The sequence below is a fragment of the Miscanthus floridulus genome, chromosome 19 (assembly GCF_019320115.1).
Source record: "Miscanthus floridulus cultivar M001 chromosome 19, ASM1932011v1, whole genome shotgun sequence".
NCBI lineage: Eukaryota > Viridiplantae > Streptophyta > Magnoliopsida > Poales > Poaceae > Miscanthus > Miscanthus floridulus.
Window position 1 is genome coordinate 82,174,543 of NC_089598.1, and position 17,098 is coordinate 82,191,640.

The following is a 17,098-nucleotide window of genomic DNA, read 5'->3' on the forward strand; positions in this document are numbered from 1 at the left end:
AGCTGTTTCCTTCGGTGGTTTTCCTTTTTTTCCGTTTTACAAACACCTTGGATCCAGCCTCGATTCGTTTATCGACTTGGGCCATACGGCAACTGGCCCATCTATCTATCCAACTTCGGGTCGAACTCGAAACCGCGTGGCTGGGCCAGATCTAGAATCCAGTCCAGCTGCATATATCCCACGCCCTCCCCCTTCCCTTTCCCCCTGGCGCGAACGCAATTCCTCTGCTCCCTCGCCGTCGCCTTCCTTTCGCAATCCACCCACTCTCTCCGCTTCTCGTCGATCCAATTCACCCGCAGCTCTCCTCCGCCTTCCATGGTGATGTATCTGCCGCCGCGGTCCTCCTCCTCCGGCATGCGGAGCATCCGCCGCGAGCTCCAGTGCAGGAAGTCCAAGCCCTTGGCGCCCACCAGGTCGGTCGCCAAGAAGCCGTCCGCGCCGCCGCGTCACGGTTCGAGCGACGCCGTCCAGGATCCATGCCCTCGTCCAACGCATCGAGAGGTACCGTCTTCGACGATCTCCCATTCCCGAGGCTCCACCGTCACCGACGCGTCACGACAGCCCCTGCCTCGTGCTTTGTCCCGTTGCACTCCTGCCACTCCGTCTCCGCCGCCGCCTCGGACCGCCCCATCTTCGGCCGGGTCTGCGTGCCGAGCTTCTCCCAGAGTCCCCGCCCATCTGAAGCCTGGGACGGTGGTTCGTGTCCGCACGAGGACTGCGACGTTGAAGACGGGTCAGGTTCTTGTGCTCTGGCTCAAAGCCACGATCTTGTCGTCGTCCACCAACGGATCCGGCTACGCGGTCGTCTACGACGCCAACTGGCCACCCGGCGATCCCAAGGGCACCGTCCACGTCGCGCCGCACCAAGTCAAGGTGATCAATCCGTCTCCGTCGCCGACGAATCCACCGCAGTCCCTGCATCCGCCCGCAGCTACTGTCGCCGCCACGCCCAAGAAGGAGATGCCGAGGCCAACCACGGCGGGGAAGAGCCTGCGCCTCATCCGCAATCTCTTTCCGGAGATGGAGCTCCCGGCCCGGGCTTGACCTATCATGAATCGGATACTGGCTGCTTCGTGATTCTGTGCTGGATGCGCTGGATATGCATTGCTTGTTCGTTCATGAGTAGTCGTTTTTTTTGTTTGATTAGTTCATGAATCGTGCAAGTCCTAAGTGATCGTGTGTTATCGGCAAAACTAAACTTCTAGTGCCAGCATAGTTAGTTGGTGTAAATCCTTTTCCTTTTGGTGATTTATATATGTATGCTTGTATTGATTATAATGTACCTTCTTGATGGCATCCTTAATGAGAAATCAATTTGTTTGAGTGCTTGTTATGTTCTTCTTGCTTCCCAATTACTACGTGCATGTTTGATATGGTTACTACTTTTGTGGTATTTTTGCATTATTAAGCAATTGATGGTGGCCTGCTTCTTGATCGACCGTTCTCACTGCCTTGCTTCTTGATCGACAATTTTCAGTGCTTTGTACAGACTAGAGAGATTAAAATGGTAGTATTTCTGTTTTCTCTTTCCTGATGCCTGCTTGTGGTCAATCAAGTCGGTCCTCGCAAATCGTACTTTAATGTAACATATCATGAACTTATGAAGGTTTTCTTCATGATTGTTAGGATAGTTCATGATTGCAGTGAATCAAATGTATTCATTTCATTTCCTTTCTGCGGGGACTCTGGTTGTTAGAATAGTTTTCTTGCCATTTGAGGAGAGTCCATATGCCACCTTTGCCCGATTGGCAGGTTCTTTGTTGTACACTTGAACTTTGTGCTGACTATTGTTTTACCTCAAGCTTTTGGCCTGATTGAACTTTGCACTCACATTATTGATATGGGCTATTCTATCTGGAGAAGGCCCTATATAAATTTTGCCTACTAAGCATCTATTTAATATTAACAAAAACTGCTAGGATACTGTACTGTTATCATAGCTTTTGATTTATATTTACATGTATGACATTTATCAACAGGAGAGAGTCTCCGAAATATATCCAAAGCTTATTATGCTAATAGGTACATTTTTTGACACTGTTACGCTTGTATTCCAGCATTAATCTACTCACAGACACCTTATCTCGTCTGAGAGGGTGTTTAGATCTAGGGACTAAAGTTTAAGATGTGTCACATGGGATGTCACATCGAGTATTTGGATAGTAATAATAAAACACATTACAGAAGTCGTCGGTAACGTAGGAGACGAATTTATTAAGCCTAATTAATCCGTCATTACCGCATGTTTACTGTAGCACCACATTGTCAAATCATAGACTAATTAGGCTTAATAGATTCGTCTCGCAAATTAGTCTCAATCTGTACATTTAGTTTTGTAATTAGTCTATATTTAACACTCTAAATTAGTGTCAAATATCCGATGTGATAGGGACTAAAAATTAGGAGGGGAAACAAAACACCCTCTACGAATCAGTCAATTGGATTGCTTGCATTCTTCTTAAGAATAACTTTTATTTGCTATCAACTTCACTGTCCTAGTTCATTCAAGAACTCCACAGTCAGTGAATATAGTCATTCTCTAACCGTGCAGGTTTGGTCTTCATTTCATTCGGCCCAAGCTATTCATATACCCTTCTAAAACTGCTCTTTGGGAAAAGACACAGTGAAGGAGAAGCTTCAGTTATTCTTCGTTACTATTGTTTATATATCATCAGTTTAGCGATGAATGGTTTAATTTGTATTCATTACATCCACTTTGTGATTATTTCATGACTATACTTTTGTTTGATAAAGCTAATTAATTAATATATATTTCTTTTCTGCGTTACTATTATTTATATATATTCCAGTACAGATTGAATTGTGCTGATTATGTTCATTTAAAATTTCAGGCATTTCTGAAGCTTTTCTTCATGCTGTTGCAAATGAAAACCAGCTTAAGCAGTCAAATGATATATTGCTTCTGTTCTCGGTGATTTACATCACTCTAAATGTGGTAATGCTCTCCTCATGGCGTCCGTGCTTCCTTGGCCTATGCGCTATCAGCCAAATAATGCCTGCTCTCTCAAAAATATATCTCCCACTCCCCACCGAGAGTCATCCCCTCCACTCCACTCGTTCTTTTCAAAGCAAATAAGGCCTGCTGCTGTGCCCACGCCCGCGCGAGACCATAACCGGCCATGTTTGGCGTCACAGCAGGCTTCACCCTCACGCGGGCAGTGTCCTGCGTGTCTTTCTGACCCGGCGCCGTCTTCCACGCTCCAGACCCCTCCTCATCAGCACGGTTCCTGGCCAGGCCGAGGGCGTGGGGGCTGCCGGCGAAACTCGTGGTGGTAGCGCGGTACTCGCCCTTGTACGAGAGCAAGGAGAAAGAGGATGATGATGATGATGGGCTTTGGGGGCGGCGGAGGCTAAGGGAGGAGGAACCCCGAGCTTGCTGGCTACCGCAGTTTCCCACCAAGCAGGTCGGCGACGTTGTGTTTCAGGCGTTTCAAACTCATGTTTCAAGTGTTTTATAGGGATGTTGCAAAAGTAGATCCTGGGATGTTGCATATGTTGCAATGACAATATATGCATGTTGCAAGTTTATGTTTCAAGTGTTTCAATTATTTTCAGATGTATGTTTCAAGTGTTTTATCTGGCTGGATGTTGTATAACATGTTTGTTTTGAGTGTTTCATCTAGATGTTGTAAAAGTAGATCCGGATGTTGCATACGTTGTTATGGCTATATACGCATGTTTCAAGCGTATTTTTCAAGTGTTTCATCTATTTTCAGTCATAAGTTGCAAGTGTTTCAACAAGATGTTTTAGATGTAGATCTGGGGGAGCACATGTTGCAATGGCCCCGGTGGCTGGGGGACTACAGCCTGCCGCAACCGCCTACTACTACTGTTGGGGCGCCGTCGTGGGTCACCGTGCGGGCGTCTGAGGCCGGCAGACGCCTCCGCGGCACTCATCCGCAGGCAAGGTGAGGCGGGTGCGTTCCTGTCTATTACGGCACTGTTACGCGGGCGCGGTGGGCGCGATGTATTCGAACGGGGAGCACCATCCGGGTGCTAGCCCTTCCATTCTTATTAAATCTTCTGGACCTATTGGGTTAACTGCTGCTAATGCCATTAGTATCATTTGATAACCACTATCCAATTTACTGTCCTAATTTTTCTTGAATGCATTTTTCCCTGCACAACTTGGTTTGTGCCTTGACTATCTGTAAAGTTGCTACGAATAATGTGTTCTGTATTTATAAAAGATTATTTCAAGGTATAATTCTGTTCATGTTTCACACTAGGATCTCTCTAGTTGTCTGTTCTTTAATGGAAGTTAGCCAAAAGATTCTGCTACATTGGTTTTGAATTTCAGCAGAAGTTAGCCAAAATATTCTGGTACATTGGTTTTGAATTTCAGTTCCATGCACTCTGTTCGGCAAATGTTAAACTATGTTAACAATTAGCAAATACGAAAATACCAAAAATAAGCATCAAATATCTATCCATTTTTTTGAGAAATACACTCAACAGAGTGTCTAAATATATCAATGAAAACAATAGCTCATACAAAAAGGATAACTTGACACAAAATGACCTTTAAAAAATAAGAGTACATTGAAGATCAAACGTCATCTTTGTCCTTTGATCACCTATTGCTTGTCGAAGATTGAAAAATGCACCGAAGAGAAAGCAAAGGAAAGGGAAACCTGCAAATACCCTCGCCATACAAGGCTTTGAAGATCGTAAAATCCACCCGTCACTGACAATGAGATCTATAACCCACTGGAAGAACATTGGCCGTAAAAAGGGGTGAGGAAGAAAGTCGACTAGCCACACCCATGTCTCATCCTCAGGAGAGATGGCACTCTAATGGTCGATCGGGTCGACTCACATGGTTTCGAGAACACGACACAGGCGTTAGCTTTGCTAACTAGAAGTGGTAGTCCGATCTTTGATCCAATCATCATGGTTAAAGACGGGATCGAACAAAGCGGGCTAAGGGGAAAAGGAAGCAGTTTTGGTCTCTCTCAATCCATACGCCATTGAATCAGCGAGAACCTAAGAGAGGGTGGACTAGGAGGAGAAAGGGAGGGGCAGTGGTCAACCTCTTCCAATTCACACGTCAAGGCAACAGACAGGGCATCGGAAGGAGCGGCACACAAGAGAACACCAACGAGAAGACAAATGCCGAATTTCACTTGTAGGGTACCACGGCATAGGTGCGCTAAATGGTACTAGACACCCCTAGGGATTTTAGCGGTGCGGTTGTCACCGTGAGAACCTAAGGACTGCTATGGTCTAAAATAGGTACAAGCATACAAGGGGCTCGAGCATGAAAGAGCCAAAAGAGGGGAAAGACACAGGATTTGCCTTTCTTTGATCCACTCGCCATAGCAGTCGACGGGAATCAAAGGAATAGAATCAAGAAGCAACAAGGAACACCAAAGGGACACAAACAAGCAAAAAGGGACTTTGGTTCCATGGTACTTCGATCCACATGTCATGGCAAAAGACATTAATCAAAGAAGTTGGAACAAGAGGGCTCAATCCGCATCTTAGTGGATCGATGAGGATAAAAAAAAGAGAGAACAAGAGAAGGCAGAAGAACGGTCCTCGTATTCTCTCGACTAACAAGCCATGGGAGCGAGCGAGGGTTGAAAGAAAGGAGGCAAATCCCTTGGTCTCTCAATCCTCACCATCTTGTAGGGCACCACGACCTATGTGCAACTAGATCAGCACTTGCAATTCTCTGGGTTCATAGCGGTGCGGTTGTCACCGCGAGAACCATAGAAATGCGGTATAAGTGGCACAAGTATATGAGATGGTTAGGAAGAACAAAAGAGCAAAGGAGAGCAAAAGAGCAAAAGAGGTAGAGCTTGATGATCATAGCGAGACAACTCGCGGTCATGAGCTTTACCCACACGGGTTGGCTTCTATAAGTTCCATGACGGTTGTCCCCTAGTTTGTCTTCAATAGACTAGGTCAAGATGGGCTCATCATGTGTGGGTAGGATGTGCACCGATATCGAGCCCATGGTGGCCATGTCCTAGAGCCGTAGGAGGGGACACAACACTATGAAGTCAACTAAAAACGAGGGGTCAAGTTACGCTTGACATCACGGCCATGACGAGATGAACCCATGACCAAAACGTTCGAATGAGGTATGATCCCTCGATCAGCTTGAAGGCTTGGTCCATAGACAGACAACACAAACACACAATGAACCAACACACAAATGATGGAAGGAGTAGCACATTGGCATAGCACAAGAGATAAACACCATAACATAAGAGATAGACCCGCATGAAGGCACGACATAGGCATAGATAGATAGATCATGTATGAATGAGTATAGATAACAAGTATAAATGAAATGAAAAGAAAGAGCTATGTCGATGTCGAGGCTGGCGTCGACAGGGTTGAAAGATTTGACCTTGATGATGGCGGGGAAGGTGAGGCTCGTTGTGGGTGATCAGCGGAGCGTCGAGACGAGCTACGACTAGCTGTAGCTAGCTTGGGCTAGTTTGGGCTTGCTACTGCCACCATTGGCTGGCTGTGGCCTGCTACTACCCAGCTGCTGGCCTACCCAGCGTGGGCGACCGAGGGTGGCAACAGAGATCTGGTGATGACACAATAGGGCTGTAGCTCCCTCAAGCTACAGGAGGGCTGGGCGATGGGGAGGTGATGCCGCTGTCCTGTGGCGAGGCGGTTAGCATGGTCAGTGGCTCTAGCTCCTAGTGTGGATGGCATGGCCTCCCTGTGGTAGTGAACAACCACGGCACGAAGGCCGGTCTCAGCAGAACAACGATGGAAACAATGAAAAGGTGGAAGCTTTGGGGCTTTGGGCTCACCAGTGGTAGTGGAGGTGCTCTGGTGAGGTGGTGCTGCTGCCCTCGGCGAGGTGACACTGCTATGAAACTTGACAAGGCACAGTCAAGGAGAAGGCATAGTCAAGGTGGTGGAGGGACATGGCTGGCCAAGGTCATGGCGTGTCCACGGGCTGGTGGTTGATGTCATGGCTTCGCTGGTCATGCAGTGGCACGACGAGGATAGGGCGACGTAGGCGTTCGACGTGGTGGTTGTCGGTGCACTGGCATAGAAGCAAGGCACTACATGATGCTCTTGGCTTTGCGTCATGGGTGAGTAGCGTCGGGTGACGTCGAAGGCTAGGCGCCCACAGTAGGAGCGGTCGGTGGCACAGGCTTGATGGAGCAAGGGCTCATGGTGCAGGGCGAGGTCATGACCAAGGCATTGGGTTAGCCATCATGGTTGTAGGGGCAGTCAGTGGAGTGGCCACGGTCACCAAGGTGTGGCCTTAGCCTATTCATGGTGAGCCGGGCATGGTCGTGATGTGGCCATGGCCAGCCGGAGATGGAGACACGGGGCCAACAAACCTTGGTGTGGCTTAGGGTCATTGAAGGTATAGGCGCGGTGGGTGATGTTGTGGCCCTAGATGGCGAGGCATGTTCATATGGGAGGTGGCAGTGCGTGGCTACCGTGTCCATCGGTGAGGTGGCCACGGTGAGCTTGAACGAAGGCATGGCGAGGCAAGGACGTGGTTGGCCATGGTGCGGACGATAGAGCAGATGCCATAGGGTTGGAGCAGGAGCTTGGGGTGGTCAATGCGGTGGTGGCATAGAGGGAGCTCTAGGCGACATGGAGAGGAAGGCGAGGTAGGCTTGGAGATGCATGACGCTAGCTTGATGGGGTAGGACACTAAGGCCGAGGCAACTCTGGCTGGCGTTGCTTCGATAGTGGCTAGGACCAGCTATGGCCGACCGAGCGTGGTAGTGTAGCACAATGAGGTAGTGCTGCCCTTAGCGAAGCTCCGGTTTCATGACAAGGAGGAGGTTGGAGGTGGGAGAGCTCGTGGCGATGGCAGATGGGGAATAGGAGAAGAGGAACGGCTGTGGTGGATTTTATAGTGCAGCGAGCTAGGGTCGTAGGTAGGGCGACGATCCTCGTCGTTCATGCAGTGAATGGGACATGTAGCACTGGATGAGGGGTACTAGAGTACGGATGCTGAAGCATCAAGGTGCGTGGGACACGAGTCTGTGGCGGCGGTGGTGGCCTCTGAAGCATGTCTACCCTAAGGTTTCTGAAGCTAGGGCGTGGCTCTAGGCCAGTGGGGGCTGGAGCTCCACTAATACTAAGGGAACGTGGCATTGATGACTGAGAAGGAATTCAAAGGGTTTTGTGATAAAAGCCATTTTTAGATTTAGTTAAGTTAGAGTAAAGTTAGAAATCAGAAATCGGCTAATTCAAATCGGCTCTTCTTGCCGAACCAAAAAGTACAGTTATCATCAGGTTTATGTGCTATAGATACTGGAATGTAAATTACAAGTTAAGAGCATCATGAATTGCTCGTAGTGCTTTCAGTCGAATAGCATCAACTTTTGCAATTTGTTATTTATCTTCTTCGGCTGATCCGGGAATGCTCTCAAGACTGTTGCGAATAGTTTTTCCTTCTTTGACCTTGGTCAACATTTCTTGCTTCTTCTGTTTGATAGCATTGGGGATCTGAGTCAAGTTGGACTCATGACATTTGATAGTGGCTTTCACACTTTCCATTTGTTTTTCAAGCTCAACACGCCTAACTCTCAGCTGATTTAGTTCTGGTTCAATTTTGGAAGAAGAATTCTTCAAATTATCAATCAGTTGTGATAATTCTTTGGCTTCCTGTTTGTTAGAATTCTTTTTGGCCATCAAAGCTTCACGGTCAATTAGATTTCTTTAAGCCTTTTTCACCTTGGGAGCTTGGTCTTCGATATTGGATATAGGTATCAAGGCCTCAACAAGATTTGGGGTGAAATTATCCTTGATGGCCAAGAAGATTCTTCTCATTGGGTCTGCATCCTAAACCAAATCGGCTATATTCCTCTCGAGCATTGGCAGCATGTCTTTTAGCCAATTTTTGGTCTTATCTGATAAAGTCTCTTGGGAAGAAATGGTTGATGAGCTAATCTTACTTTCATTTATGTATTCTTCAAAGTTTAAGGAGTAGCTCAGAGTTGGAGAATTAAGTGCCTACATGTGAACAAAAGGAATTTTATTAGAAATGGCAAATGGGTTGGCAATGAGATGAATGGTGAGGGGAACATAGTACCTTTTCTGGAAGAGTCTTTGGCTGAGGAGAAGGAACATCCGATGATGTGCCAACATCTTTTTCAACATTTGGTTGAATCGGCTTTGGACTTTCGATGCTAGTGTCTGCAGGCATCAAGAATTTTTTTTGGTTTATATTTGTGATAGAAGGACAAGAATGAACATATGAATTTCTTACCATTGATTGTTTGCTAAGTTGGAGAATCAACGGTTTGGGTATTAGCATCAACAAGATCATCTTCAACCATTGGACCTTTGCTCTTGTGTAGATGTTTTCTCAGGTGGTGTCTGATAAAGGAGAATGATCAGAGAAGAGTGAGGATTACATAAGATTAAAAGGATTGAGGAGTTATCTTGGTAGCATCAGGAGGTGAAGTAGAGAGGTTCTCATCTTCTGCTATTTTGGGTCTGTTAGAAGCATCGGTTATTTCAATTGTAATCGGCTCCTTAGGGGATTAGCCGATGAGAGGTTGGTAGACGTCAATTCAAATGCCTGGGACAACAATTCGGCACCTAAAGCAGATTGAGATGCAATAGTCAATGACTGCAAGAAAGGAATTGAATTTGAAGTTGAATATCATCTTAAGAGGGAAGATAAGTTAAGTTATCTAGGCGATTGATGATTTTGTTTTGCGAAGTCTCTTCCCGGTGGTGGTTTTCTGAGTTACACCTTGGGTTTCCTTGCGGTTTGAAGACTGATATGTGAGTATTGTTGGGGTAGCTGGGGTTTTCATCAACTTTTTTAGAGTGGGTGCAGTTGATCCCATTCTTGAGGCTAGACATGGTGGATAATATTCTATGGGATGCCCTTTCCTGTCCACACTTGGTGGATCAAATTTGGTATCCTGCAAAAGAATTTGTTAGATGAGTTGATAGAACTTGTTAGATAATCCTTTTGAAAGAAAAGTAGTAAGTTACCTCACTATCAGAAGCAAATTCTTCATCTAGGGCCAAACAGTTGGGATGAATTGGACTATAGAAGAGGTGAGAGTGCCATTCTTGCCACCAGGAATCAAACAAATTTGAGGAGAAGGTAGCTCTTGTCCATTCATGCAGGCAAAGGGAAGGAAGGTCTGATCCTAGTTGAAAAACTCTAGAAGCTTCCATCATCTCCCTGATACCTTCTCTTGGCTTCAGAGTGTTCCTAAAGAATAGGCGAGGAGGTAGTTGACCAAGGCTGAATTGATGGTCCACAAAAGAAGGATTATAGAATTCATAAGCTGGGAGATTATCTGGGAGAAAAGAACTAGTAGCCATTTTGCCACGGCCATGGTGAAATTCGGCTGGCAGTACACAAGGTTTGATAACACAACTAAAAATTATAGCAACTGTTTCATCTGAGCAACCTGATTCAAACCAAAATTTGACTAGTAGAACTAGTTCATTGTCTTCATCCTCATCATAAGGCAGTCAAGTCAAGATGTTTGCATTAAACCCTTTGAAAAATTTGTTGAAAAGGTGGCCTACATCAATAGTAATTGTTATGGCTGATGCAGCTTCACCATAATTCATACACTGTCGAGTTCTTCCTTCTTTTCCTTTATAATCTTTAGCAAAGTTGGAAGAAGGGAAGCTCAGATTCCTAAGATTGGGTCTTATAATCTTATGCATGTACAGATTCATCTACAATTGTATTAGCCGCCAAGGGCCACTGATGGTATGCACTGGTTCATTTTTTAGTAATTGAACAGATACTTAGTGCATCAGGTGATAAGTAGACCCCAACAGATATTTTCTGAGGGGGAATTCATTACCGGCTGCTAGGCGTTCTACCATGTATTTATGATTATAAGTTGGTCCGCAAGATGACCCATAAAAGATGAATTTTTCCAGCCACATGTTCAAGAAAGCTACATGTTCTCTTTCATCAACAATCGATCCATCCCTCATATGGTTCAGAATATAGCTTGCCCATCCTATGTAGTTTGATATTTTGGCTAATTTCTTAGACCCAGCACTTAAGAAATCATAGGGTTGCATTGATCCTATTATTCTAAGGCCGATCAACATGTAAATATTAGCCAAAGTGATAGTCATTGGACCGTGACAAAAAATAAAAGCATTTAAAGTGTTGGACCAAAAATAAGATGTAGAAATCAGAAGTGAGTCATTCCTCTCCATTCCAGACAGTGAGAGTGTCAGGCATTGATTTAAGTCACAAATTTCCCAATCTCTAGCCTTTTTCTCTGATACCCTATGGAACCAATCCCTCCATCCCTTAGGCATTTTGGGCCAGTTTCTAAAGGGAGTTTTAGTGTTCCGAGAAGACAAATCTACTATAGATTGTTTGAAAGGGATTCAATTGGTTTCTTGATTGATAAAATCAGATAGATCAGGGTCACTCATGGGTCTAAGATAATATGCATTAGGAACAACAGCTGATGGAATCAAAATTTTGTTCCTCATTTCCTAGAAATCAATTGGGATGAATTTAAGAAAAGAGGAAAAATACAGAGTAGCGGCTAATACTTAAAAGACAGAAATCTGAATGCATACCTTAGCAACGTGATTGCTGGTCGCCATTATAGCCAAAATGGATCTAAATCTGAGGAAGGTTACTTGAATGATAGGTTGGTAGAGTAGAGGATTTGCTAGGGTTAAGGCTTTGGCGGTGGCGGCTTTTACTATTGAAGTTTGCTCGAGAAAGAAGGGGAACGTAAGCAGGCCGAGCGAGCTCGAAATGATACTGCTGGGGTTATATAGAATTCGGCCCGAAACATCAGGAGCCACGCGTTTATTTTAGAATGAGCGGTTGTAACACGGTGAACTGATGAATAGAAATTTTAGAATAAAATCATTTTTATCCTAAAATTGGGGGGCATGTGTTTACACCAAAATTTGAGAAGAAGAACGCAGGAACTTGAAGCTTCCAGGATTGTGTCATCAAGAAATCGATTAGATGTGAATCGGTATCAGTTGATTTAGATGCGATGTCAGAATTGGCTATTTTATAGATGACGTCAGCAGATGACGTCAATATGTTATATTTGAGTGGTGCCAGGAAGATGTGTCAGACTCTACAAATAAAGAAAATTAGGGTCCAAGCTATTATTTAGTTAGGAAGTTTTCTTTTATTCCAAGAATTGTAATGAGTCGTATTTGAGTAGGATTTATGTTTAGATTTCGAGTATAAATATTAGACCCTGGTTATTGTAAAAGAAAAAGATGAACACTCAATCAATACAATCTTTCTGGCTTTTGCCATTGCATTAGGAATATGAGTACTGTAGATCTTAGTGAGTTCTTAAGCAAATAGGACTGCATCGACTGATCGACCTCTAGCTTGCTTCTGAGTACCGTCATGACTTGTATTGTGCTTGTAAAGCTGCATCAGCTGATTGTTCTTTTATGAGCCATAATATAAGTTAGTTATCGATCTATATCATAGTTTGTAAGGCTGCATCAGCTGATTGATCCCTTACGAATCATAATATAGATCAAAGTTATTGATCTTGTGTTAAATAACTTGTTGGTTAATACAATATCACCCATTCTCGAATCTTCTAAGATTAGTAAGATTTTTCTTGCTGTTTTTGGTTGATTCACCAGTTATCGATCTTGCTATAATTAATGCTTTATTAATTATAACAAAATTACCTGATTGAGATAGAGATAGATCGGCATCATTCCATCTTAATTGGTCGTCCTCTGATCTGGTTACGCTTTAAATCTTATAATTGATGGCTTAATTCCGCTAGATCGGCTGTTTTATCTCTATTCCAATCAAACATAGTATGCATCCAAAGATATGTTTCAATCTTGAATAAACTCACTAGTTAATGAGATCTATTCTAATGACACTACCATAGCTGCATCGATCCGGTCGAACCTCACTGGTAAGACTTTAGATTAGAAATTATCGATTAGTGGTCTTGTTCATGATCAAGATATGTACTCTATTTGTTTGCTATGACTGCATCGGCTATTTTGGCCGATTTGCCTATAGTCTCACGTATATAGAATGTTTTTATGAATCTGTCAACATATAGATAGTTTTATAGATTCTTTGGCTTTAGTTTATTATCATTATCATAGCTGCATCGATCCGATAGAACCTCACTATTGGTGATAATAGATTAGACTCAAAACTGTTTGTAGATTCATTTATATTTGACAGTTGATTTGTTCGCATGTTATACTCTTTTCATCAAACTTATAGGCTCGACGCTTTATATCGATCATGTTCCATTTAGTCGATGATGCTTTTTGATGTTCCATGAGCATCTGTTATTTTGATTCATATCATTATCATTTAATATTAGCCGATAATCCTTGATTTAAAGATCTTTATTTCATGGATATGCTGCATATCGACTATTTAGTCGATAGCCTCATTGAATTGGCTATCTAGCCATACATTTGGAACTGTTTGGTGCACCACCGACACGTTCCACCTTAAATTACTGATAAGATTTTCTCTCCTTGTTAATTGCAGGTCAAATTGACTGGCACATCATTGGGTTTTCAGAATCGGTTGGTTCTGTGTTGAAGCCAAGTATATCTCTAGTCTCGTTCCACTCAGATCTTCTAGCTTGGGGTGTGTTGATCACATCGCCACATTTTTGTGTCAACACCCACATATGATTCGAGGAACTTTAGAGATTCAAAAGGGATTTGAGGGGACTTTGCTATGGCTTTGTGCACTCTGGCAAAACACAAAACCTAAAACTAAATCAAGGACAAGGCACACACCTACAATGAAATCTAGATGGATGTAGTAGTTTAGTGGTAAATCCTCCTAGGTTTGACTCAGGTTTGACCTAGCGACCACATGCTCCACACATTTGTAGAATTTTTTTTAAAAAGCTCGTATTTTTGGTTGCACGAAAACCCGAGTTGTTACAATAACCAAGGAGGAACTTGAGTTGCATCTCCAATGAACCCCAATTCATCAACCAAGAATCAATGAAAATCAACAAAGGTTGATGGAAGAAGAGCATTCCTCATTGGATGGTGCAAAGACAAAGCTTAATGTAAGGAAAGGTCCTGCTCAACGGACTATGAACTCTCGCCAACAGGTAAATCAGATAAGCCTCTTTTAGGTATGTTTGTCATTAATCACTTCAATAAAACGAAGGAAAACATAGGGTATATCCAACCAAGCATTATGCGACATAAAATCACATTCACAGGAGAATTCTATCATCCAACTTGATTCTGCATTCTGCAAAATTCAAGTATGGGGGATGGAGTTCTTCGAATCATCTCATGTCATGTTGCTAATTTATCTTGGTCATCCCTACCTTTATAATGAGCTCAACTTGTTAAATCTCTAACAAGTAAAAATTTAAATAATCATGCTCCTTTGGTTCACCATACATATTCTTGTTTCTACTTAAATCTCTTGAGCCTTTCAAGCTTCCTTGTTCTGCTATAAGTGTGCTTTGGAATATTATTCAAACATAATCATTGGATCAAAACATACTTGTATAGAATTTGGTTATACAGATAAGGAATGTTAGGAGATCATTTGTAGAAACAAATTAAGGTTTGAGGAATTCTTCAAAACAATTTCACACATCTTTGTCTTAACCTTGTTGAAAATTTGAAGTAGTGGTGAACAATAAAGGCACATTATTTAAAATATGGGATAAAGATTCTATGCTAATTAATATGTTAAAACCAACTCTGTTATAGCATAGAGGATGACCTTTAGTTCTATGACAACACTATCCTTGCTTTGAATCATTTGTATACTCCTTTGGGTATATGTTGTCTACTAATCCCTTATAGAGAAGATATAATGAGAGGAGCAGAAGGTCTGATCAAAATGCCAAGAAAGAACAAAAGACGGCATGATGGAAGAGTTATGAACAAGGAGTGCAACATATGAGACAAGATGCTCATGAACAACTCAAGATGCAAGGAAGGAAAGGACCACCGAAAGTCGTCTACCCTTCATCACATGATGTCATCACGCTCCAATGATGAAGGTAACATCTTAAGGTAAGTGGTCATTGTTTTCCTCTTGATCTTGGTATGCACATAAATGAAGGCACAAACATGTTTGAGTTACAACTTTGCTTGATCCAACCGGATTAACTCAACATGTCTTGTTCCTTAAGTTTGTTCATAGCACCACTTTCTTGATCCCAGTCTTAACCAAATGAGCTAAAATGTTGCATATCTTATCTTTGGAAGATGATAGTCATAGTCATGAAAAGTTTGATACATTATATAAAGATATACAATCCTTCCATAGGTTAAGCAACTCCATTCTTTTTGTCACAATCAAAATACTACATTCATGCTCATCCTTTTGATCTTATCACCCATGTTATAAATGAATAATGCAAACAACATCAATCTTATCATAATTCAATGTGCGTAAGGCTAGAGAAGAATAAATAAAGTTTTGGTTCTATTAGTGTTTTTCCACCAACAGAGCCCATGCACTTGATCTCTACCTTGTCTTCATAAACAGAACACACTTTGAGCAAGTGTGGGGGAGTCGATCCCCCAAATTCTACAAGTGAAAGTTCTAAACTGGCAATTATGATGCACACAAGATGTCGCCAGTTTCTATTATTTATGGTTGACTTCAAAACACTAAACAAGGAAGAGAAACAAGTCAATAAAGGAAGCACCTATCAAACCAAGATCAAATTCAAAATTAAGACGGGTTTGACTGAAGAAGGTGGCACCACCATTGGAAGCGACACTAATGGAGGCGCCACCATAAGAATCTTCATCTTCAAGAGCGAACCTAGGTACTCAATCAATGAACTTCCACAACTACCAAGGGAAAGATTATGAAGCAACCTCAAGTGGGCATCAAGGAGGATGCATATCTTTCTCTGGCTGAGGGTATCATGACTCTTAGGAGGCCTACCACCGCTTTGACAACATACTTGCAACCATTGAAGAGACAAATGCTGCCATACAAGGTACGTTACATAATCATTGTCCATGTTCCGAGTAAACACCAATGAGTAAATTTGTATTATTATGCGTCTGGCTCGGATGGTGTGCTAAGAGGACACGAGGTTTATACTGGTTCGGGTGGAATATCCCTACATCCAGTTCATTGCTGTTGCTCATGTTACTAGCACTAAAAAGTTTGTAGTAGGGGTTACAAACAGGCGAGAGAGGGATAGGTCCCAACTCTCTGGTGGAAAGAACGAAATGGGTGCTGAGAGCTCCATCGCTGCTCGGCTATGTGTTCGAGGTTCGATGCTAGTGGTTTTGCTGTGATGCGGTGCGATGTTTGATGCCCCTTAATGGGACGCCCTGCATTCCCTTTTATAGGCCATGGGAAAGCATGGGTTACAACGGAGGAAAAGAGGAGAATGAGAGGGAGGGGAAGTCCTTCAGGGTCGTCGGGCCTTTCTTTTCCTTTGTGCGGGCCCTGCTGACACAGTAGGTGGTGAAAGAGATAGCTCCACACCGAGCGCCTATCAGCCCAAGATGCCATGCCCTAGTGTTGTTAGCGGGTCATGATGTCCCACTCTACCCCAGCGGGCAGCACGATGAACCAGCATGCTGATCAGCGGTCGTATAGGGAGTAGGCAGCATAGTGACCATGCATCCATCACCATGGGCGATGTGAGTTCCATAGAATGACATCATGGGGACATGTCATGTTGAGATGTGACCATTCCCTGCACGATGCTAGAAGTTGGACCTTAGGTTGTACTTTCTGGATTGTAGTGGTTGGTGGTGGCGTGAGCTTTCATTAGGATCCATGCCCGGGGGATCGGGTGAGGCGGAGCTAGCCCTCAGACATCGAGTAAGGCAGAGCAAGCCCTTAGACGTTAGGCGAGGCGGAGCCAACCCTCAGGGGTTGACCAAGGTGGACCCACCCTCAGGGGTCGGACGAGGTGGAGCCCTTGGCCCCGGTGGTCGGCAAGAGCTAGAGCCAACCCTTGGGGGTTGGATGAGGAGGAGCCCGTGGCCTCGTTGGTCAGCAAGGGCTAGAGCCAACCATTAGGGGTTAGATGAGGTGGAGCCTGCGGCCTTAGTGGTCAGCAAGAGCTAGAGCCAACCATTAGGGGTTGGACAAGGCAGAGCCCATGGCCTCAGTGGTCGGCAAGAGCTATAGTAG

At 43.8% G+C, this 17,098-nt stretch overlaps 2 protein-coding genes across 2 annotated transcripts; both read left to right on the forward strand.

Moving 5' to 3' along the window:
• Positions 1-315: 315 nt before the first annotated feature.
• LOC136526257 (uncharacterized) lies at positions 316-1,044 on the forward strand. Its single transcript, XM_066518990.1, has one exon. It carries the CDS (start codon positions 316-318, stop codon positions 1,042-1,044), a length of 729 nt encoding a protein of 242 aa, XP_066375087.1.
• Positions 1,045-1,634: 590 nt separating this feature from the next.
• On the forward strand, positions 1,635-4,228 carry LOC136526259 (uncharacterized). Its single transcript, XM_066518991.1, has 6 exons — positions 1,635-1,759; positions 1,985-2,022; positions 2,552-2,689; positions 2,853-2,956; positions 4,005-4,084; positions 4,177-4,228. Exons 1-6 carry the CDS (start codon positions 1,635-1,637, stop codon positions 4,226-4,228), a joined length of 537 nt encoding a protein of 178 aa, XP_066375088.1.
• The last annotated feature ends 12,870 nt before the right edge of the window (positions 4,229-17,098 follow it).

Excerpts from the sequence above, each read along its gene's own strand:
- LOC136526259 (XM_066518991.1), top strand. The coding sequence starts at position 1,635 with ATGATTGCAGTGAATCAAATGTATTCATTTCATTTCCTTTCTGCGGGG. Across the intron at positions 2,023-2,551 it reads AAAGCTTATTATGCTAATAG|GTTTGGTCTTCATTTCATTC; the intron begins GTACATTTTTTG and ends CTAACCGTGCAG. Across the intron at positions 2,957-4,004 it reads TTTACATCACTCTAAATGTG|CACCATCCGGGTGCTAGCCC; the intron begins GTAATGCTCTCC and ends TCGAACGGGGAG.
- LOC136526257 (XM_066518990.1), top strand. The coding sequence starts at position 316 with ATGGTGATGTATCTGCCGCCGCGGTCCTCCTCCTCCGGCATGCGGAGC.